Source organism: Manis pentadactyla, chromosome 3 (assembly GCF_030020395.1).
Source record: "Manis pentadactyla isolate mManPen7 chromosome 3, mManPen7.hap1, whole genome shotgun sequence".
Taxonomy (NCBI): Eukaryota; Metazoa; Chordata; class Mammalia; order Pholidota; family Manidae; genus Manis; species Manis pentadactyla.
The window spans coordinates 41,419,998-41,444,857 of record NC_080021.1 but is presented as its reverse complement, the minus strand read 5'-3'; the positions used below and the strand labels follow the sequence as shown (position 1 = coordinate 41,444,857).

Here is a 24,860-nt window from a genome sequence, read left to right as displayed (position 1 = left end):
TCAGAGAAGAAATAAACAAAATTGAGAAGAATAAAACAATACAAAAAAATTAATGAAACCAAGAGCTGGTTCTTGGAGAAAATAAACAAAATAGATAAGCCTCTAGCCAGACTTATTAAGAGAAAAAGATAATCAACACACATCAACAGAATCAGATATGAGAAAGGAAACATCACGACGGACCCAACCGAAATACAAAGAATTATTAGAGACTACTATGAAAGCCTATATGCTAAAAAGCTGGAAAACCTAGAAGAAATGGACAACTTCTTAGAAAAATAAAACTTTCTAAGACTGACCAAGGAAGAAACACAAAATCTAAACAAACCAATTACCAGCAAAGAAATTGAAGCAGTAATCAAAAAACTAACCAAGAAAAAAACACCCGGGCCAGATGGATTTACCTCAGAACTTTATCAGACATACAGAGAAGATATAATACCCATTCTCCTTAAAGTTTTCCAAAAAATAGAAGAGGAGGGAATACTCCCCAACTCATTCTATGAAGCCAACATCACCCTAATACCCAAACAGGTCAAAGATCCCACCAAAAAAGAAAATTACAGACCAATATCCCTGATGAATGTAGATGCAAAAATACTCAACAAAATATTAGCAAACCGAATTCAAAAATATATCAAAAGAATCTTACACCACAACCAAGTGGGATTCATCCTAGGGATGGAAGGATGGAACAACATTCTAAAATCCATCAACATCATCCACCACATCAACAAAAAGAAAAAACCACATGATCATCTCCATAGATGATGAAAAAGTATTTGACAAAATTCAACATCCATTCATAATAAAAACTCTCAGCAAAATGGGTATAGAGGGCAAGTACCTCAACATAATAAAGGCCATATACGATAAACCCACAGCCAACATCATACTTAAAAACGAGAAGCTGAAAGCTTTTCCTCTGAGATCGGGAACAAGACAGGGATGCCCACTCTCCCCACCGTTATTTAACATAGTACTGGAGGTCCTAGCCATGGCAATTAGACAAAACAAAGAAATACAAGGAATCCAGATTGGTAAAGAAGAAGTCAAACTGTCACTATTTGCAGATGACATGATACTGTACATAAAAAACCCTAAAGACTCCACTCCAAAACTACTAGAACTGATATCGGAATACAGCAAAGATGCAGGATACAAAATTAACACACAAAAATCTGTGGCTTTCCTATACACTAACAGTGAACTAGTAGAGAAATCAGGAAAACAATTCCATTCACAATTGCATCAAAAAGAATAAAATACCTAGGAATAAACCTAACCAAAGAAGTGACAGACCTATGCCCTGAAAACTATAAGACACACTTAAGAGAAGTTAAAGAGGACACTAACAAATGGAAACTCATCCCATGTTCTTGGCTAGGAAGAATTAATATCATCAAAATGGCCAACCTGCCCAACGCAATATACAGATTTGATGCAATCCCTATCAAATTACCAACAACATTCTTCAATGAACTTGAACAAATCATTCAAACATTCATATGCAAACACCAAAGACCCCCAAGAGCCAAAGCAATCCTGAGAAAGAAGAATAAAGTGGCGGGGATCTCACTCCCCAACTTCAAGCTCTACTACAAAGCCATAGTAATCAAGACAATTTGGTACTGGTACAAGAACAGAGCCACAGACCAGTGGAACAGATTAGAGACTCCAGACATTAACCCAAACATATATGGTCAATTAATATATGATAAAGGAGCCATGGATATACAATGGGGAAATGACAGTCTCTTCAGCAGATGGTGCTGGCAGAACTGGAAAGCTACAAGTAAGAGATGAAACTGGATCACTGTCTAACCCCACACACAAAAGTAAATTCAAAATGGATCAAAGACCTGAATGTAAGTCATGAAACCATAAAACTCTTAGAAAAAAACATATGCAAAAATCTCTTGGACATAAACATGAGTGACTTCTTCATGAATATATCTCCCCAGGCAAGGAAAAAAAAATCAAAAATGAACAAGTGGGACTATATCAAGATGAAAAGCTTCTGTACAGCAAAGGACACCATCAATAGAACAAAAAGGTACCCAACAGCATGGGAGAATATATTCGTAAACGACAGATCCGATAAAGGGTTGACATCCAACATATATATAAAGAGCTCACGCACCTCAACAAACAAAAAGCAAATAATCCAATTAAAAAATGGGCAGAGGAGCTGAACAGACAGTTCTCCAAAGAAGAAATTCAGATGGCCAACAGACACATGAAAAGATGCTCCACATTGCTGTTTATCAGAGAAATGCAAATTAAAACCACAATGAGATATCACCTCACACCAGTAAGGATCGCCACCATCGAAAAGACAAACAACAACAAATGTTGGCGAGGTTGTGGAGAAAGGGGAACCCTCCTACACTGCTGGTGGGAATGTAAATTAGTTCATCCATTGTGGAAAGCAGTATGGAGGTTCCTCAGAATGCTCAAAATAGAAATACCATTTGACCCAGGAAATCCACTTGTAGGAATTTGCCCTAAGAATGCAGGAGCCCTTTTTGAAAAAGACAGATGCACCCCTATGTTTATCGCAGCACTATTTACAATAGCCAAGAAATGGAAGCAACCTAAGTGTCCATCAGCAGATGAATGGATAAAGAAGATGTGGTACATATACACAATGGAATACTATTCAGCCATAAGAAGAAAACAAATCCTGCCATTTGCAACAACATGGATGGAGCTAGAGGGTATTATGCTCAGTGAAATAAGCCAGGTGGAGAAACACAAGTACCAAATGATTTCACTCATCTGTGGAGTATAAGAACAAAGAAAAAACTGAAAGAACAAAACAGCAGCAGAATCACAGAACCCAAGAATGGACTAACAGTTACCAACGGGAAAGGGACTGGGAAGGATGGGTGGGAAGGGAGGGATAAGGGTGGGGGGTAAAAAGGGGGCATTATGATTAGCATGTATAATGTTGGGGGGTGGCACAGGGAGGGCTGTGCAGCACACAGGAGACAAGCAGTGATTCTACAGCATCTTACTACACTGATGGACAGTGACTGTAATGGGGTTTGTGCGGGGGGACTTGGTGATAGGGAAAGTCTAGTAAACTTAATGTTCCTTATGTAATTGTAGATCAATGATATCAGTATTAATAAAAAAAAAAAGAAAACATGCAGACCTATACTCATAACTTTTAATCTAGTCCATTACAAAGACTTTTAAATACTCAACAGTCATACCTAGATTTGAGAATTAAATAGAACAAAATCTTTAACTGATTAAAAATAAAAAAGGATATTTCTATATGAAACTTGCCAAGGTCTATCCATGTACCTTGCGCTATGATCTGTAATCTATGTACTAAAATCCACTATGATTTGTGCCAAAGATACTACCTACACTTAAAAACTGGGTTTACTCACATATTTTTTTCCTCATTTATTTCCCTACACCTCAAATTTTGAAAATAAAATGAAGATTTAGTCTCTATACACTCACAACTCCGAGCTCCCATTCCTAAAAGAATATTAGAATTAATTGCAATAATCCCAAACATCAATACATTAATTAAAGGTGTAACTACATTAATAAAGTGTAACTTCAAGCAAGATTTAAACTCTGACAATACTAAACTTTTTATCATTCAAACAGTTCTTCACTCTTGACTTCTGCCTAATTTTCATAGGCTTTCATAAATAGAGATGGGGGAGCTGTGGAGACAATGGCTGTTTTCAACTGTTTGTACAGATGGACACTCTTTTGCTTGACTTCTCAGCACAGTTTGATCACACAGCAACAGCAATCAGGCCATTTCTCGGTATTTTTCTGTGCTTCTCTGTAAACAAATTGAGGGGAAGAGACTGAGACATGGTCATGATTTTGGTGCTCTGTAAAAATAATTTTTGCTTTTTTAAATTGAGATTTTTACCCATTTGGGTTTTTTTCTTAAAAATGAAAATACAATTTAAAAATCACAAGTATTTCTAATAGAAGAAAAGTCATTATAATAAAGATAAATAGCCTAAATACTTCACCCATAAAACTTAAATTACTATAAATGTATTTGTACAGATATACAAAGCCTCTGAAACTCCAATTCACCTTAGTAATACCATGAGTCTCCAAATATCTAAGTGATGCTCCAAAATGTCAGAACCTTTTTTTAACTTGGGAATTTTGTGGGCTTTTTAGGGAAAATCTTGTTCATTTTTTGATGCAAAAAAAAAAAATCACTATTCATATTAAATTTTAGAAACTTAGAATAAGTTCGGAATCCTTCACTGCAAAATTTTGTTCTTCTTGGTCAAAAGATGATTTCAAGATGTACCATAAACCCAAAGGAGAAAAAGTCCTCTAGTAACAAAAACTGACACAAAGAGCATCTACTTTACTTTGGGAAATGGAAAGCAGCTGGTCAGGTGAGATTATTATTTGTAAGGTAAGTAGCAGTTTAGAGAAGGACATGGTAATGAGAAATGAGATGAGATAACGACAATGAGAAAAGAGTGAAAGACAAGACTAGATTCAGGGGAAAAAAAGAGCTACATGCCACAACAAAGCTTCAAACACACCAAAAGAGCAAACTTTATTACTTCTATGAACAGTTTTATAAACTTTTTATATTAACTAAAATTCATAAAAAGTAGTATTAAGGAATCAAGAAAGCAAATGATGAGTCTCAGAAGACTAGGTCAAGTGTCCTCATTTTGGAAAGATTTCTACCTAAACTGGTTTTAAAAGTGTTTGTAAAATGCTTTAAAAGTATAATGTTTAAAGTGGTTTACTTCATTTATTTTCAAAATTCATTAGTGGCACACCACAGTTCCCAATGATACTAAATATCTTTAAAGTTACCACCATGTCACTATTTTGGCAGGGTCTTTCACAGCACATGAGTTTTTTATGGATATTACTTAGAGCTGACTAATCATGTGCTGAGAGTCTATATACATAAGTGGGACATCCCATTTGCTTTCCATTGGCCTGGTACTTGAATTCTCTTCTCTTAGGAAAAAAAAGAGATAAAGGAAAAAACCTTGGGCATAAACAATGAGATCAAGTACACAGAAGGAAAACTCAATCTACCAGGAAAAGAAAATATTCAAAATACCTTCTTTTCCATTTTTAATTAGTACATATATTTCTAATTTCCAAAACTAATTCTTTCTAAAGTTAATGTGACATAGTGACAAACAAATTATCAACTATGTCACTATGACAAATACCTCATTTTATTATTCAAAAGCACAGTAATACTTAACAAGAGGGGCTAATGTCAAAACTAAAAAGGAATAGCATACGGCATTTAATATCTGGATGTGCTTCATTTTACAAATTCGTCATCTGTAGTCAGGGATGGATTTATAAAGCAGCCTCAAGATGCCCATCAATTTTTTTTTGTACACAGATAATACTTCCATGTTTTCAAGACAAAGCAGGCTAGAAGTTCTACCTCAGAAAATAAAGGCCTCATATCTGATCTTATCACTAGTGGTGTTTTTTTTTTTGTCTTGGATTCTTTTATTTTCTATGTCTTTTTCATTTAAGAAAAGAAGAAACTAGGTCACCTTAAGCAATGAGAAGTGAGAAAGCAGTGAGGCTGGGTATTAGGATAACAGTGGGTCAAAGGGTAACCAGAGTAAGATAGGGAGCACATGAGGGAGCACAGATAAAAGACCACTCTATAAATAGTCTCAACCACAGGATTTGTCTACACATGCCCAATTTCTGACTCAAACTTAGACACATAAACATATGGTAGAGATATTATCCAGGGAGAGAAGCTCAAAATCACCAGTGTCATCATTTATTTCGAAAGAACATCCCATAGTTTGAAAGAATGAGTTCTTCTATCTATGAATAAAACACAATTTAAAAAGAACACCATATTAGTGCCCAGGTTAAGGTCTTGAAATACCATTTCTCACTAAACAAAGTAGGGCTTCTTGGAGAAATGGTTGATTCCAGATCCAGGACAGGAAATGGACAAGATGAGCCCCTGAATATCTTATCACAGCAGACAGCAAAGAAGCATCAAAGACCACTAAGGTCAGGCTCTCTCCTGAAGGAGGTCTCACTGACCAAAGATGGGACAGTTTGAGCTTCAGTGACAGTAACTGGAATGGATTAAAATCCATCAAATATGCTTATATCCATCAGCTCATAATAGGATTTTTAAAAAATGGGTCCCTTTGAAGGAAAATAAGGAACTGATTCATTAGCTCAAAAACAGATAAATAAAAGAATCAAGCATTTATCCTGTCTTTCCTTTATAAACTACACCATTGAGTAACCAAACAGAAGATGAGGAAAGTGACTCTTTATAAACATATTTCAACTAATAAATGAAAACAAAATGATGTATTTATAATTTCACCATTTTGCCACACCAAATGAAGTAACAGAAATAAACTAACCATCAACTTGCTAACATAGCAAAAAGGAGAAATCAACTCCCATAGCCTTGCCAAACACCACCTATAACACCACCCAAGGGATCAAACTCGATTAGGCCTAGACCAGGCCTAGGTCCAGCTGCCCGCTTGCAGGTTAAACAGAGAACAAAGGAACATGCTGAACTCTCGCCTCAAGGAAGCAATCAGCAAAATCCAGGCTGTGGGAAACAATTCAAACACCCTGGGTTCCTCCACAGGAAAAGGAAAAGGAATGGAGGACTAAACTAAAGATTAAAAGTGACCATTCAGATAAAAACTATTTTTAATTGGCAAGACTAACCTAGAGTGTCTGGCAATGTACATTTATGTTATGACCATAAAAGTCCCGATGATGGTTACTTATGGGGTTGTGACTGGGATGGAGCACTCAGCAGCAGCGTCTAGGGGGAGTGGCAAAGCTCTATTTCTTAACCTGATTGGTGATTACAAAGGTGTCTGCCTTACAGCAATTCATCAAACCACTCACCTGCTCTTTATTGACGTTTTATTTTTGCAATAAAAAATATTTTCTTAATAGCAAGTTACCAGGACACCTGAACATTTCAATACCCAACAAAGGCTTGGTATGTTTCCCATTCTCTAGTCTGATGCAGTGAAAACAAGAAGTTAAAAAAAGAAGCCAGCCATCTTACTACACTGATGGATAGTAACTGCAGTGGGGTATGACAGCAGGAAGGGGTTGTGCGCAGGGGGACTTGATAATATGGGTGAATGTAGTAACCACATTGTTTTTCATGTGAAACCTTCATAAGACTGTATATCAATGATATCTTAATAAAAAATAAAAAGTGAAATAAAATTAAAAAGAAACCAGTGCCCATCATTTCCTCCCTACCCACTTCTTCTAAGGAAGCCACCTAATATCATATTTGGGGCCAAACAGATTCACTTTCCTGGGAGTATGGAATTCTGAGAGGCCACAGATACCCATACCTGTTCATCTCCCCGTCTTCCCCCACTCCCCATGTTGCTCAAACCCAAAACCTAGAAGCCAGAAATAATTATTTCTTCCTCATTCCTCACATATAGTCTACCAGTAAGTTCTTCCTAACTCCAAAATATAACTTAAATCTGTCTATACTTCTCTCCATTTCCACTGACTAACCATGAACTACTACAATAGCCCTCTAACTTGTTTCTCTGCTTTTACTCTTAACACTTTACAATTTATTCTACCCAAAGCAATAGATCTTTTTAAAACATAAACTACCTAAAATTCTGCTTAAAATTCTTTAATGACAGCCCACTGCACTGACTTACATCCAAATTCCATTCCATGGCCTGCATCACTGAATCCCTGCCCATCTCTATGACCTCATGTTCAATGGCTTTCTTCCATTCTACAACCCAGCCAGTGGCCTCGTTTCAATTCCTCCCACACACTATAAACTCTTTCTCATCTCAGGCCTCATAGCGTTTCCCTATACTTTCCCCCTCTATGTTTCCCTCTGGAACACTCTTTCCAGCTACTCACATGGATAACTTCTCAACCTTATGTCACAGTGTAAGTATTACCTTCTCAAAGCAGCGTCATCTGACTGCCCTAGTAAAAAAGTTCCACTATTCTTCTCTATCAATACGTGCTATTTCAATCCTTCACAGCTCAAGCTGCAACTAGAGTATACCTTCTATGAGGGCAAAGATCTCATCTGTTTCATCCAACAATATTCTCAACATCCAGTATTTGAAAAGCAGTCCATTAATAATTACTGAATATATGAATAAATAAGCAAATGAATGAACTCAAGGCTGACAGCCAATTTCTGCCATGAGCAATGATCAGTAAGTAAAGAAAGCCAGTTTTCAGAAAGAAATAAGAGAATGGGGTGACCCAGCAAAGATGGAGAGATCATGTGACTCCAGAGAGAAAGAGTCAAGGAAATTAGCTGCCTACAGTCTATAATTCATGCTTTTCCCAAAATGCAAAAAGTTCACCTAAGTTACAAAAATAATTTTAACTTGCATTCCTTTCCTGTTACAGGACTCTAGGTCCCATGATTACAGAAAATCAAAAATCCTTAAAATGAAAAAATGATCTGGACAGAAAATAACATTCTTATTTTGAATATAAAGTACCTCATCCTTGGAATCACATACACTCAAAAATTTCCCCAATTTTCTAAGCCTGTGTGTGTGTGTATCAAGATATGTTAGATATTTCCAGATATCTTGACATATCTGAAAAATTTACTCTATATTACCTCTTTACTAAGATATCCAGTTTCATATAAAACTTAGAGACTAATTCAGAGCCCACATATAATACTACCATGAGTACACTTCTGTTACCATTAATGTTGTTTTCTGTAATTCTCATTTTGCCAGGAAGTCATTTTTTAAGAAATATCCATTAATGTACTTATAAGAAGTTCAAGGCAATATTCACCTTAATATTAATGCAAACAAGGAACTTATTTTTAATATTTATATATCTATGTTCATATATTGGTTACATTCATTTATTCAACTTCAGACTACGCAGAAAAAACGGTTGTAATTTCAAACAGAAAAGACATTTCAAACAGAATCTTTGTTCTAAGAGCTCAAAGCTTCTTGAAATTAGAATAATTCTAACGTATGAGACAATTCAAACAAAATCACACAAAAAAAGTAGCAGCTTGGGACAAATAAAGTTTTCATCAGTATGAATTTTCTCTTTAGAAGAAAAATCTGAAGACCTTTGGCAGACCTCTAAGAGGTCTGAGCTGGCAAGAAGTCAGAAGTTAAGGTCATCATAATCATAGCTGGGTGTTTCCAGTGCAAGGGGCCAGGAGGCAAATGAACCTCTGCTCCATAGCAACCTTCATGTATTTTACTTTGTAAACTGTAAGACATCATACATAATCACTTTCTACTTTCCCATACTTTAATTCAGACATATATAAAATGTTCAAAATATGATATCTTTTAAATAAAAGTTTCCTTTTTCCCCTACATCTCTTCCCTTTTTTGACTCTTACAGAACATCTGTATTGTACATATAGGTTATAATAACACCATGCTGGCTTCCTTTGGCAATGCCATTACTGAACTTTCAACTATCAGGATGAAATTGGAAATAAACTGGTTTCCTGTCACTACTGCATATATCAACAACATTTTTCAAACCGCAAATCAAAACTCTATAGCAGGTCATAAAAATAATTTTGTGGACCATGACCAGCTATTTTTTAAATGAAATAAAACCGAACAGAAAAAAGAAAAATACCAGAAAACATCACACATCATTCAGGAAACTTCTGTTCTAATTTTATCTATATATATGAATCTGTACTGGGTCTCAACATCAATAAATTTTTTTCTGAGGAACATTATGTTTACTAGACTCCTCCCATCACCAAGTCTCCCCCGATATACCCCATTACAGTCACTGTCCATCAGCATAGTAAGATGCTGTAGAATCACTACTTGTCTTCTCTGTGTTGCACAGCCATCCCTGTGCACCCCCACATTGCACATGCTAATCATAATTCCCCCTTTATTTCCCCCCCCTCATCCCTCCCTTCCCACCCATCCCCACCAGTCCCTTTCCCTTTGGTAACTGTTAGTCCATTCTTCAGTTCCATGAGTCTGCTGCTGTTTTGCTCCTTCAGTTTTTTTCTTTGTTCATATACTCCACAGATGAGTAAAAACATTTGATACGTGTCTTTCTCTGCCTGGCTTATTTCACTGAGCATAATACCCTCTAGCTCCATCCATGTTGTTGTAAATGCTAGGATTTGTTTTCTTATTATGGCTGAATAATATTCTATTGTGTGTATGTACCACATCTTCTCTATCCATTCATCTACTGATGAACACTTAGGTTGCTTCCATTTCTTGGCTATTGTAAATAATGCTGCGATAAACATAGGGGTGCATCTTTTTCAAACTGGGCTGCTGCATTCTTAGGGGAAATTCCTAGAAGTGGAATTTCTGGGTCAAATGGTATTTCTATTTTGAGTTTTTTGAGGAACCTCCATACTGCTTTCCACAATGGTTGAACTAGTTCACATTCCCACCAGCAGTGTAGGAGGGTTCCCCTTTCTCCACATCGTCGCCAACATTTGTTGTTGTTTCTCTTTTGGATAGTGGCAATCCTTACTGGTGTGAGGTGATATCTCACTGTGGTTTTCATTTGCATTTCTCTGATGACTAGTGGTGTGGAACATCTTTTCATGTGTCTGTTGGCCATCTGAATTCCATCTTTGGAGAACTGTCTGTTCAGCTCCTCTGCCCATTTTTTAATTGGATTATTTGCTTTTTTTTGTTGAGGTGTGTCAGCTCTTTATATATTTTGGATGTCAACCCTTTATTGGATCTGTCATTTATGAATACGTTCTCCCATACTGTAGGATGCCTTTTTGTTCTACTGGTGGTGTCTTTTGCTGTACAGAAGCTTTTCAGCTTGATATAGTCCCATTTGTTCAATTTTGCTTTTGTTTCCCTTGCCCGGGGAGATACGTTCATGAAGAAGTCAGTCATGTTTATGTCCAAGACATTTTTGCCTATCTTTTTTTCTAAGAGTTTTATGGTTTCATGACTTATATTCAGGTCTTTAATCCATTTCGAATTTACTTTTGTGTATGGGGTTAGACAGTGATCCAGTTTCATTCTCTTACATGTAGCTGTCCAGTTTTGGCAACAACAGCTGTTGAAGAGGCTGTCATTTCCCCATTGTACGTCCATGACTCCTTTATCGTATATTAATTGACCATGTATGTTTGGGTTAATACCTGGCCTCTCAATTCTGTTCCACTGGTCTGTGGCTCTGTTCTTGTGCCAGTACCAAATTGTCTTGATTACTGTGGCTTTGTAGTAGAGCTTAAAATTGGGAAGCACGATACCCTCTGCTTTATTCTTCCTTCTCAGGATTGCTTTGGCTATTTGGGGTCTTTTGTGGTTCCATATGAATTTTAAAACTATTTGTTCCAGTTCATTGAAGAATATCATTGGTATTTTGATAGGCATTGCATTGAATCTGTAGATTGCTTTAGGAAGGATGGCCATTTTGACTATATTAATTCTTCCTAGCCATGAGCATAGAATGAGTTTCCATTTATTGGTGTCCTCTTTTAATTTCTCTTAAGAGTGTCTTATAGTTTTCAGGGTATAGGTCTTTCACTTCCTTGGTTAGGTTTATTCCCAGGTGTTTTATTTTTTTTGATGCAGTTGTGAATGGAATTGTTTTCCTGATTTCTCTTTCTGCTAGTTCATCATTAGTGTATAGAAAAGCAACAGATTTTTGTGTATTAACTTTGTATCCTGCACCTTTGCTGAATTCAGATATTAGTTCTAGTAGTTTTGGAATGGAGTCTTTAGATTTTTTATGTACACTATAATGTCATCTGGAAACAGCGATAGTTTGATTTCTTTGTTACCAATCTGGATGCCTTGTATTTGTTTTTTTGCCTGATTGCCATGGCTAGGACCTCCAGTACTATGTTGAATAACAGTGGGGAGAGTGGGCATCCCTGTCTTGTTCCCAATCTTAGAGGAAAAGCTTTCAGCTTTTCGCTGTTCAGTATGATGTTGGCTGTGGGTTTGTCATATGTGGCCTTTATTATGTTGCCCTCTATACCCATTTTGTAGAGAGTTTTATCATGAATGTATGTTGAATTTTGTCAAATGCTTTTACAACATCTATGGAAATGATAATGTGGTTTCTGTACTTCTTTTTGTTGATGTGGTGGATGATGTTAATGGATTTTGGAATGTTGTACCATCCTTGCGTCCCTGAGATGAATCCCACTTCATCATGGTGTATGATCCTCTTGATGTATTTTTGAATTCGGTTTGCTAATTTAATTTTGTTGAGTATTTTTGCATCTATGTTCATCAGGGATATTGGTCTGTAATTTTCTTTTTTGGTGGGGTCTTTGTCTGGTTTTGGTATTAGAGTGATACTAGCCTCATAGAATGAGTTTGGAAGTATTCCCTCATCTTCTACTTTTTGGAAAACTTTAAGGAGAATGGATATTATGTCTTCTCTATATGTCTGATAAAATTCAGCCATGAATCCATCTGGCCTGGGGGTTTTGTCTTGGGTAGTTTTTTGATTACCAATTCAATTTCTTTGCTAGTAATTGGTCTGTTTAGATTTTCTGTTTCTTCCTTGGTCAGTCTTGGAAGGTTGTATTTTTCTAGGAAGTTGTCCATTTCTTCTAGGTTTTCCAGCTTGTTAGCATATAGATTTTCATAGTACCCTCAAATAATTTTTTGTATTTCTGTGGGGTCCATCATGATTTTTCCTTTCTCGTTTCTGATTCTGTTGATGTGTGTAGATTCTCTTCTTCTCTGAATAAGTCTGGCTAGGGGCTTAGCTATTTTGTTTATTTTCTCAAAGAACCAGCTCTTGGTTTCAATGATTTTTCGTATGGCTTTATTCTTCTCAATTTTATTTATTTATTCTCTGATCTTTATTATGTCCCTCCTTCTGCTGACTTTGGGCCTCATTTGTACTTCTTTTTCCAGTTTCAAAAATTGTGACTTTAGACTATTCATTTGGGATTGTTCTTCCTTCTTTAAATAGGCCTGGATTGCTATATACTTTCCTCTTAGACCTGCCTTTACTGTGTCCCACAGAAGTTGGGGCTTTGTGCTGTTGTTGTCATTTATCTCCATATATTGCTTGATCTCTATTTTAATTTGGTCATTGATCCATTGATTATTTAGAAGCATGTTTAGCCTCCATGTGTTTGTGAGCCTTTTTGTTTTCTTTGTACAATTTATTTCTAGTTTTATGCCTTTATGGTCGGGAAAGTTAGTTGCTAGAATCTCAATCTTTTGAATTTACTGAGGTTCTTTTTGTGGCCTAGTATGTGGACTATTCTGGAAAATGTTCCATGTGCACTTGAGAAGAATGTGTATCCTGCTGCTTTTGGGTGTAGAGTTTTGTAGAAGTCAGTTAAGTCCATCTGTTCTAGTGTGTTGTTCAGTGCCTCTGTGTCCTTACTTATTTTCTGCCTGGTGGATCTCTCCTTTGGAGTGAGTGGTGTGTTGAAGTCTCCTAGAATGAAAGCATTGCATTCTATTTTCTCTTTTAATTCTGTTAGTATTTGTTTCAGATAGGTCAGTGCTCCCGTATTGGGTGCATATGTATTTATAATGGTTGTATCCTCTTGTTGGACTGACCCCTTTATCATTATGTAATGTCTTCTTTATCTCTTGTGACTTTCTTTGTTTTGAAGTCAATTTTTCTGATACAAGTACTGCAACACCTGCTTTTTTCACCCTATTGTTTGCATGAAAGATCTTTTTCCATCCCTTGACTTTTAGTCCGTGTATGTCTTTGGGTTTGAGGTGAGTCTCTTGTAAGCAGCATATAGATGGGTCTGTCTTTTTTATCCATTCTATTACACTGTGTCTTTTGATTGGTGAATTCAGTCCATTTACATTTAGGGTGATTATTGAAAGATAGTACTTATTGCCATTGCAGGCTTTAGATTCGTGGTTACCAAAGGTTCAAGGGTAACTTGTTTACTATCTTGCCATCTAACTTACCTCACTTATTGAGCTATTATAAACAAAGTCTGATGATTCTTTATTTCTCTCCCTTCATATTCCTCCTCCTCCATTCTTTATATGTTAGGTGTTTTATTCTGTTCTGTTTTGTGTTTCCTTTGACTGCTTTTGTGAGCAGTTGATTTTATCTTTTGCCTTTAGTTAGTATTTGGTTGGCCTGCTTTCTTTGGTTGTGATTTTATCTGGTGACATCTATTTAGCCTTAGGAGTGCTTCCATCTAGAGCAGTCCCTTTAAAATATCCTGTGGAGGTGGTTTGTGGGAGGCAAATCCCCTCAACTTTTGTTTGTCTGGGAATTGTTTAATCCCTGCTTCATATTTAAATGACAATCGTGCTGGATACAGTATTTTTGGTTCAAGGCCTTTCTGTTTCATTGCATTAAATATGTCATGCCATTCTCTTCTGGCCTGTAATGTTTCTGTTGAGAAGTCTGATGATAGCCTGATGGGTTTTCCTTTGTAGGTGACATTTTTTCTCTCTCTGGCTGCCTTTAATACTCTCTCCTTGTCTTTGTCCTTTGCCATTTTAATTATTTTATGTCTTGGTGTTGTCCTCCTTGGGTCCCTTGTGTTGGGTGTTCTGTGAGACTCCATGTTCTGAGAGACTATTTCCTACCCCAGTTTGGGGAAGTTTTCAGCAATTATTTCTTCAAAGACACTTTCTATTCCTTTTACTCCCTCGTCTTTTTCTGGTACTCCTATAATACGAATATTGTTCCATTTGAATTGGTCACACAGTTCTCTTAATATTCTTTCATTCCTGGAGATCCTTTTATCTCTCTCTGCCTCAGCTTCTCTGTATTCCTGTTCTCTGATTTCTATTCCATTAATGGCCTCTTGCACCTCATCCAGTCTGCTTTTAAGTCCTTCCAGAAATTATTTTATTTCTGTATTCTCTCTCCTAACTTGATCATTTAGCTCTTGCATATTTCTCTGCAGGTCCATCAGCATGGTTATGACCTTTAATTTGAATCCTTTTTCAGGGAGATTGGTTAAATCTATCTCCCCAGGCCCTCTCTCGGGAGTTATCTGGTTAATTCTGGACTGGACCAAGTTCTTCTGCCTTTTCATGGTGATAGAGGTAGCTGTAGGCAGGTAGCGCATGTGTCAGCTGGGAGAACAAAGTCCTTTCCTGTTTGCTGGTCGCTTTGCCTTTCTCTGCTGCCTGTGTCGGTTACCCGCAATCCTGGAGCTGCCTCCGGATTAATCCCCTAAACTGCCATGGGTGGGGTTGCCATCAGGGTAGTGCAGAGCCCTGTGGGGAGTGGCAGGCATGCTGGGTGTGCTCTCCTGTGAGAGAGGCACCCCTTCACGCCTTGGCCTGTTTCTTCTCCCTGCGCCATGCAGGTGCGCGCTGGTGGCGGCCTTTGGGTCTGGCCCGGGCAGCTGCATGCCAGGAGATTTAGGGCAGCTGCTGGGGGCACAGCCAATCTCAGGTTGCTCTGCCACTGCCACGGGCACACGCAGCTGCTCCCCGGCCACTGTGCCACTGCCGAGGGCGTGCATGGCTGCTCTGGGGCCACTTGGCCACCGCCACTGCAGGCTCACACAGCCACTTCCAGGCCATTCCACGGATGCTGCCGGCTCGCACGACCGCTCCTGTACCACTCCACCGCTGATGCCGCCGGCTCACACAACAGCTCCCAGGATGCTGCACCGCCGCCTCGGACGCTCGCAGCCGCTCCCTGCCGCAGGGGTCGCGAGGCCACTCTCAGGCTACTGGGCCACTGTGTCGGGGGCCACGCCAGCTGGGGGAACGACTGGCAGGCTGCTTATCGCCGTGAGGGCCTTTCGAGCTGCACTGCCGCCCAGGGGGTTAGGGCGCCTGGAGTTTCCCGGGATTCCCAGCTGCTGGGCTGAGTGTGCTGTGATGATTCCATCCAGCTGTGAGGTCCCTGTCCCTTTAAGACTTTCAAAAAGCACTCGCTTTTCTTTTGTCCCAGGGGAGCCAGTTGCAGGGACCTGCTCGCAGATTTTGCTTTTCCGTTTCTCTAATATCCAGCACACTGTGCACTGTGTCTGCGCTCCCGACGCGGATTACTAGAGCTGGCTGTTTAGCTGTCCTGGGCTTTCACTCCCTCCCCGCTCTGACTTCTTTCCTCCTGCTGGGGAGCTGGGGTTGTGGGAGCACTCGGATCCCGCTGGGCCACGGCTTGTATCTTACCCCCTTCGTGAGATGCTGAGTTCTCCCAGATGTAGATGTAGCCTGGCTGTTTTACTGTGTCCACTGGTCTCTCTTTTAGGAATAGTTGTATTTGTTGTATTTTTAAAAATATATATGGTTTTGAGAGGATATTTCTGCTGCCCTACTCACGCCACCATCTTGGCTCCTCTTCCACACTCTCATCATCAATTTTTTTTTTTTTGAGAGCCACTTAGATATGATGGCCTGAAATGACAGGACCTCTAGCTCAACACAGGCTTCTCTGGAATTAGAAAAACTGAATTCTAAGCACTCTTTCCCCTTTACAATCCCAACAGGAAGTGTTTGATTTAAACCTTTCATTCTTAAAACTTTACCGATACACATTTCTGGAATGAACACTTAGATTGCTTCAGAAAAACAGATTTCAAAATGTAATGTTTACTTTTCCTTCACATTTCTAACAAGTTCTTCAGTACTAGTATATGCTATATTTCAGCCCTTTAAAAAACAATGGATAGATTAATCATTGCCTAGAATTGACTAAAGAATTTATCTCCTATCTTAAAGTGCAACTAGGTTTGCTCACCAGGAACTGCTCCAGATTTTATGGTAACACTCCTACGCCATAGAAAGGAAGCACCAATTGATTGTTCCCAGCTACAGGGCCTAAATCAATTCTAATGGAGTTGGTGCTTCCCCAAATTAACCAAGAAAAGCTAAGGGAGGACAGATACACTTTAGGGACCAAGTCCTTAATGCAGAGATGTTCCTGTTTGTTCTATTCTTTTCTTTCCCCTTGGACCACTTAGAACACCTCCTCCACTCACCTGCCTCTAAAGTTGGGAGTTTCCCTCAGGACCCCCTCCCTAAGGGGTTGTTGCCTTTGCATTTTAAGAGTTCTTAGAGTTCATATTCTCCAAGATAACTCTAGCTTCCCACTTGGTGAATCAAGAATTTTACTTTCAAACATTCAAAGGACATGTGAATTTGGAACACGGACATGAGATCAAGTCCACACCTCTTATTGTAATGTCTTCACGATTCTCCTGACACCCTACTATCTAATTATCTGAATTGCAGCTTTGTCCCACTAACTCAATTCCTGAAACCTGATAGTTCCCTGCTGTCTATCTCCATTCTTAATTTCTGGCCTAAGGTCAGGGTTACTGATGTTAGAGGCTGATGTGTGCTGAGCAACATATGAATACTTTGGCCTTTCTATATCCTCATCCCTTTGCCTTTTCTTTTCTTTTTCTTTTTTTTTATTGAGGTATCACTGATATACAGTCTTATACTGGTTTCAAATATATAACACAGTGGTTTAACAGTTACCGCATTATTAAATTCTCACCCCACTAATGCAGTTACTATCTGTCAACACAAGATGTTACAGAATCATTGACTATATTCTTCATGCCGTACTACCATCCCCATGACCAACTTATATTATGATTGAGAATTTTTGTGCTCCATTATCCCCCTCACCCTCTCCACCTCAATCCCTCCCCCATGGTAAACACTAGTCACTTCTCAGTGTCTATAAGCCTACTGGTATTTTGTTCATTCCATTTTGCTTTGTTTTCATATTCCACAAATAAGTGAAATCACATGGCATTTATCTTTCACCACCTGGCTTATTTCACTGAGCATAATACCCTCTAGATCCATATTTGCTGTTGCAAATGGCAGGATTTCTTTTTTTTGATGGCTGAATAATATTCCAGTGTGTGTATGTACCACATCTTCCTTATCCATTCAACTACTATGGACACATCATGGCTATTGTAAAAAATGCGGCAATAAACTTGGTGGTGCATATACATCCTTTGCTTTTTTCAAATTCTTTAATAGCAACATTTTCTCTTAGGAAATGACTTTTCTAACCTTTGCTTTTCATTTGTGTGAATGCACTTTGTAACCCTAGTATTTTGATATCAATCTTTAACTTTACTTCCTCCAAACTACCTTACACACTATAAAAAAAAATTGCCACAAATCCAACTACAGCTTAAATCATACTCATCTGTCTTCAAAGTAAGTTTTAGTAGCTTACTCTCATTATACTTCCCACGTTTCCACTGTTCCACACCAAGTTTTCTTTCAACAACACTTTAATCACGGAATTTTAAGTTTTAACTATTAATCCTATAATCTGAGGAACAAAGCCTGTCTGGTAAAGCATATCTCTCTAGCAATGATATTCCATCCTCTCTTTGACAAGTACTGTATGTAACTGCCTACCCTCAGCAAACAGTTTTCATGCTGCCCACCTATCAGAGACCCTCTCCCCTTCTGTGAATGTTCTGCTTGGTAAAGAGTCCATGGTTTGTTTATTTCCCTTTCTCCTTATCAAAACTGACCTATTCTGTGATCATTTTTCTCTCATCTAGCAGTCCCCCTACAAAAAAATCTAAAAACTCAACCTATCAAAATACTAATGACTAATAACCACTTAATGGCTCTCCCTTTCCAGACTCCATTTTAACAAAACTTCTTAAGATCTCTGTGGCAAATCTGTTAAAGAAATCTGGGTCATCTAAAAATCTAAAATCTGTGATATCTCAAGTCGTGTGTCCACATCTATTGCCTATGTTTAACACAGGCCTTGTTGGGGATACCAAATCAATAATGTGACATTAAGAGGGATCTTACAGATCACCTAGTCATGATTCTCAAATCTAGCTGCACATTGGAATTTCCAACTCACAGAGGAGAGCAATACCCAAAGAAGCAAACTTCAAAGTCAATAACAAAGATGGACCTTCTACCCAGACCTTATGCTATGTCAGTTTATATATGAACAATATGCTAAAAGTATAAAGACATGTACAGGAATGACATATACCCAATTAAGGACAGTGATAACCCTTAGGGGGAAGAGAAGGAAATGAAATTGAGAAGAGATACACTTAGGGGGCTTCAACTGCATGGGTAATATTTTATTTCTAACACTGGGAAGTGATACAAAGTATTTATTAAATTAGTCCCATTATTTTGGATGTCTAATAAAATTTTATAATTAATAAAAGAACAACGTGGTACACAAAAGTAAACTCAAAATGGATCAAAGACCTGAATGTAAGTCATGAAACCATAAAACTCTTAGAAAAAAATATAGGCAAAAATCTCTTGGACATAAGCATGAGCAACTTCTTCATGAACCTATCTTCCCAGGCAAGGGAAACAAAAGCAAAAATGAACAAGTGGGACTATATCAAATTAAAAGGCTTCTGTACAGCAAAGGATACCATCAGTAGAACAAAAACACATCCTACAGTATGGGAGAATATTTTAATAAATGACAGATCTGATAAAGAGTTGACATCCAAAATACATAAAGAGCTCACACACCTCAACAAACAAAAAGCAAATAATCCAATTAAAAAATGGGGACAGGATCTGAACAGACAGTTCTCCAAAGAAGAAATTCACATGGCCAACAGACACATGAAAAGATGCTCCATATCACTAATCATCAGGGAAATGCAAATTAAAACCACAATGAGATATTACCTCACACAAGTTAGGATGGCCAGCATCCAAAAGACAAACAACAACAAATGTTGGCCAGGATGTGGAGAAAGGGGAACCCTCCTACACTGCTGGTAGGAATGTAAACTAGTTCAACCATTGTGGAAAGCAGTATGGAGGTTCCTCAAAAAACTCAAAATAGAAATACCATTTGACCCAGGAACTCCACTCCTAGGAATTTCCCCTAAGAATACAGCAGCCCAGTTTGAAAAGAACAGATGCACTCCTATGTTTATCACAGCACTATTTACAATAGCCAAGAAATGGAAACAACCTAAGTGTCCATCAGTAGATGAATGAATGGGACTATATCAAACTAAAATGGAATATTATTCAGCCATAAGAAGAAAACACAATGGAATATTATTCAGCCATAAGAAGAAAACAAATCCTACCATTTGCAACAACATGGATGGAGCTAGAGGGTATTATGCTCAGTGAAATAAGCCAGGCAGAGAAAGACAAGTATCAAATGATTTCACTCATCTGTGGAGTATAACAACAAAGAAAAAACTGAAGGAGCAAAACAGCAGCAGACTCACAGAACCCCAGAATGGACCAACAGTTACCAAAGGGAAAGGGACTGGGGAGGATGGGTGGGAAGGGAGGGATACGGGGGAAAATGGGGCATTATGATTAGCACACATAAGAAAGGGGGTGGGGACATGGGGAAGGCACTATATACAGAGAAGACAAGTAATGATTCTATAGCATCTTACTACGCTGATGGACAGGGACTGTAATGGGTATATGGGGGGGACTTGATAATAGGGGGAGTCTAGTAACCATAATGTTCAAATAATTGTGCATTAATGATATCAAAATAAAATTTAACAAAAGAACAACATGAAAATGGCATATACTCAAGTGGATATCATATTAGGAATATAAATACACATCTTAGGCTAGAAAGTACTCAAAAAAGATACTTTATGAAGCAGGCCCTGAAGCAAGGAAGAATAAAACTCAGATTACCAGCAAAAAATAACACACTTTTCTAAAGGAAAAGCAAGAACAAAGGAAAGTTGGGAGGACCCTCAGCCTACATACACTCTTAAAAAAGAACAATAGGGAAATTTCACAAGGACAGACTCATCTTGGAGAATAGTAACAAAAGGCTGAGAGCAAGTGATGGGGGCCTTGGGTACTAGGTAGACCAGTGAGCCCCAATCCAAAAAAAAGGAGTAGCATGACTGAAATTGTGTTTTAGCAAAATAAATCAGGAGCCATGCACAGCATGAACTAAAGCAAACATCATTCTATGGACCATTAGAAGCTTCTATACAACAGCAAAAGGGGAAGAGGAGGAAAGCGCCTGAGAACCAGGTCCTGATGCCCTGCCTCTACTCCAAACAGAGCCTTTCTGCTATTAACTTTTTTTAAAAGAACACTGGACTAAAGCACCCAGGTGGAAGGCACTGCTGTAAATAAGTATGAGGGTCATAAAGCCAAGGTATGGGTAGTAGTATTGGGGAAGAAAAAGAAGAGAAGAAAATGAATTCATTGACTTTTTGATGAAAAACTTGATAGGATGGAGTGACAAATTAGATGGGCTTATGAATGAGTGGCTCTACAAGAAAAAATCAGAAATACCAACTTGGAAGCACCTGCTGGTTATACAGACTTGAAAGTCAGCAACATAAATGTGACCATGTAAAAATGTCTGAACCCTAAGGAAAAGCCTACTCAAGGCAGAAACGCACTGTGGCATCTTACAGGGATTAGGAAGAGAACAAGCAAGGACGACCAGAATATTGTACAAAGAATACAAATAGATCACCACCACATCATGAAATACTAAGGAAGCAACTGAGTTTCAAAACAGATGACAAGAGGGCGTACAGCCTTAGCAACCAATCAGTTCTCACACCTCCTCCACTTGACCAAGTTACTTAACCTAAGTTTCATTTAATAAGGAAAAATAAACTAACAACTAACATTACTGAACACATTATGGAGCACTCACTATGCTAAATGCTTTACACATGACCTCATTTAATCCTCACATTTTACAGATGAAGTAATTAAACTTAGAACTAAATAGCAAGTTGCAGAGCCAGAATTCCTATTTCTTAGGTCAACAAAATAAAAGAATGCACACCTAAAGTTCCTAGCAAACAATATAACATCAAAATGGAAGCTATATTTTATTATTAGTGTAATGATCAACAGGGACAACACGAAAACTCACTGTTAGGAATCCCTGTCAGTTTTCCATGTGGCAAACTCTCTTAGTGTCCTCATCTATAAAATAGGATAAATGCCTGTAATCCAACCCACTCAACAGAGTTGTTATGAGAATTAAATGAAATTATGAAATTGAAAATGCTATGAAAAAATTGTAAGTGATATTAAAATATATGGGATTAATGTCACATATCTTGCTCTCCAGGGATGCCTTTCTGCATCAACATAAGTCTTTCTGAAGAGACTAAAAGCTAAGTCTGTTAAATGTGCAAGCACCACTTTGAAAAGTATAAATCACTATGCAATGGTGATATAATGCCACCCACACCTCCTAAACCCCTCCAGGTTCTCTAAGGCGCCTGCAAGGGCAGTGGTTTTCTTATGACTATAAAAACTGATAACTTGGAGTACAGCCAATCAATAGAGCTTTTACTTGAATTCAGAGTTGTTCAAGCTAGCCTACGAGCACTCTCTCTCTCAGACACCACATTACTGTCCTTCCAAAACAGAAAAGGTAAAAATTGTTTTCAATTTTCTTCAAGAGTAATACAACTGGGTGCCCAGGCAATATAGAATTCAAATACTTCACAAAATGCCAGAAAGAATCTAGCAAGGCTATGATAGCAGGTCTCTTTTGGAAACCCCTCTACAACCCCCCCTTTTTACACCTGAACAGATGGTTTCCAGGCCTCCATGCTCACATGTCTAGTTATCCAATTCATTATAGCTCACAAAGGTCCTACCTTTTTAATTATTCCATATTCTTGAATACACCACCTTTCATCTAAAGATCTCTATGTATCAAAACCCAAGAACCCTTTAACCTTCTCAACAGCAGTATCTGAGACAGAGATCATTATCCTTATTTTGTAAATTAAAAATGAAAGACTAAAGTTAAACGTTTTTATCCACAATGAGTTAGTGATGTTGATTCATTCTTGGGGAGAAAAATGCACATTATGAACTTATATCAATGGACAGTTTTGATTTAGTTTCCTAAGATCCTTTCAAGTATTAGTTACAACGTTATCAGTGTACTCTTACACTTCCCAGGTACGAAACATTAACAGTAAATACCCAGGCATCACTATTTTTACATGCTAGAAGAAAAAAAACTATGGGCGAAGGGGTTCTAATTTAAGATTCCTACTGTCTTGCATCCATAAATACTTGACTCGAGAGCGGAGTGGGAAGGAACACCTGTCAGGGAAGCATATCCACAAGTTTTACAGACGGTGTAGCTATTAATATTTAATTCCTTACACTGTAAATAAACAACCGCCTTCTCAAAAAAAGGGGGGGCAATATTATGAAAAACATTTGACAAGAAAGTCTACATTCTTGCAAGAAACCCAAAAATTTCCCAGTTTTACGTCTCCCAGGCTTCGTGAACTGGCCACGAGGGAGAAGTCTGTCCGCACCAGGAGTCCGGCCAAGGGAGCCCGGCGGTGCCCACCGGCTTTCCAGGCACCAGGCCCCGCCGGCCGCGGGGAGGCGAGGCTCCAACTCCCCGCGGGGCCCTTGCCGGGCGCACAGACGCGACCGAGCCCTCGGGCCGGCCTCCCGACCCCAGGCGCGCCGGCCTCGGGTCCCGCAGTCGGGGAGGGAGTCACGGCTCCGCCCGGCCTAGCAGCCCCCGACCCGCGGCCGCCGGCGCCGCCGCCTCCGTCTCCCCGCTCCCCGCGATCGTTACCTCTTGGGCGCCGGCGGTTGCTCCATGGCGGCTGGGGGCAGAAGGAGGGACCTGGGGGGCGGTGAAGGCCGGAGAGAGAAAAGGAGCAGAGCCCGGGGAACCACACAGGGAAACTCCAGGAACTCCGGACCAACTTTCCCGTAACTCCGCGGCGGATCCTCCTCCGGCTCGAGAGCGCGGCTCCACCCGGCCTGCCCCGCCCCTCGGCCGCCGGCCGCAGTCCGGGGAGGGTGGGCGGAGCCGGCCGCGGCCCAGCGAGGGTGGGCGGAGCCGGGCTCTGGGCAGAGTGGGTGGTGTCGGGGGCGGAGGAAGGGCCGTAGTGCTGCGCGGATTAAAAAGGGGCTGGAAGTGCAAGTGGATGTGGCCGTCAGGACTCAGAGTCTCTCTATGCTGGTCGGAGGCATGTTCCTCTGATGTGGCCCAGATCTGCTGCACTTTACTGGTCTTCATTGCTTTGGCCCCAATTCGATTTCTCTGAATTCCCAAGGATACATCCCAAATATCTCTTGTAACCTTTTGAAATATTACTAACTGCGGCGGCTTCTTTCTCTAGTTCTGTTTATAATTATTGGTTATATTTACCCCAGCCTTTCAACATTTCTAGCTATAGTACTAGGAACACTTCTGGAAATCTTGTTTGATGTTGACTGTGAGCAAGGTCCTCATTACGTTTCCTAATAATTACATCTAATTCCGAAGAAAATACTGCAGTGAGCTCTTTCAGTGCACCAAATTCAGTGCACTGTAGTCTTGCTGGCTGATCAGTCGGGTAAATAACCTGGAAAGCCTATCACAGATTATGGTGCATAAAAAACTATTCAATAAAAGTTTCTTTCCTTCCCTCTTACCACCCTCTCCCCATTACCTGTTCCCAAGGCCTGCACTCCTTTGTAATTTGACCCTTCCTGCACTCATATAGTACCATTTAACCTTAAATTCCACATGTGGATATACTTCTTATGACCATATACATCTGCTATGTAATGAATTTGCTTGTTTTTGATAGAAATTATCAAAATGTAGAGTCATACAGAATCTTTTTTTTTTTTTTTGGGTATTAGGACAAAGAATGTGAAAAAAATGTTGAATAAAGCAACTTAATGAACATTAACCCAAGTTAAACTTGTCTACTAACAGTTTTTCCACTTTTAGCATTATTTGGTTTCACTGTGTAATAAACTTAAATGACCTGTTTTCATATCATTTTATTTCTCCTTAAATTTGGTTATGTTAGATGTATTAAAAACATTCATTGTTGAAATCTAAAGCCAAATTCTGTAAACAAGAGAAATTATTACAAAATTTTAAACTCATTTGTATTTATTAAAGATCTACAGTCTACCAGTTCAGAAGTACCAGGACCA

General features: G+C 38.9%; 1 protein-coding gene across 2 annotated transcripts in view; it reads right to left on the bottom strand.

Annotated features, from left to right (window-relative positions):
• The window catches only part of STK3 (serine/threonine kinase 3), a 354,002-nt gene extending 330,289 nt beyond the window's left edge, over positions 1–23,713 (bottom strand). For both annotated transcript variants that reach the window (XM_036875911.2, XM_036875929.2), the window contains exon 1: positions 23,497–23,713. In XM_036875911.2, coding sequence (XP_036731806.1) covers positions 23,497–23,522 — 26 coding nt within the window. In that variant the 5' untranslated portion in view covers positions 23,523–23,713. The remainder of the gene's footprint in view (positions 1–23,496) is intronic.
• Between the last annotated feature and the right edge of the window lie 1,147 nt (positions 23,714–24,860).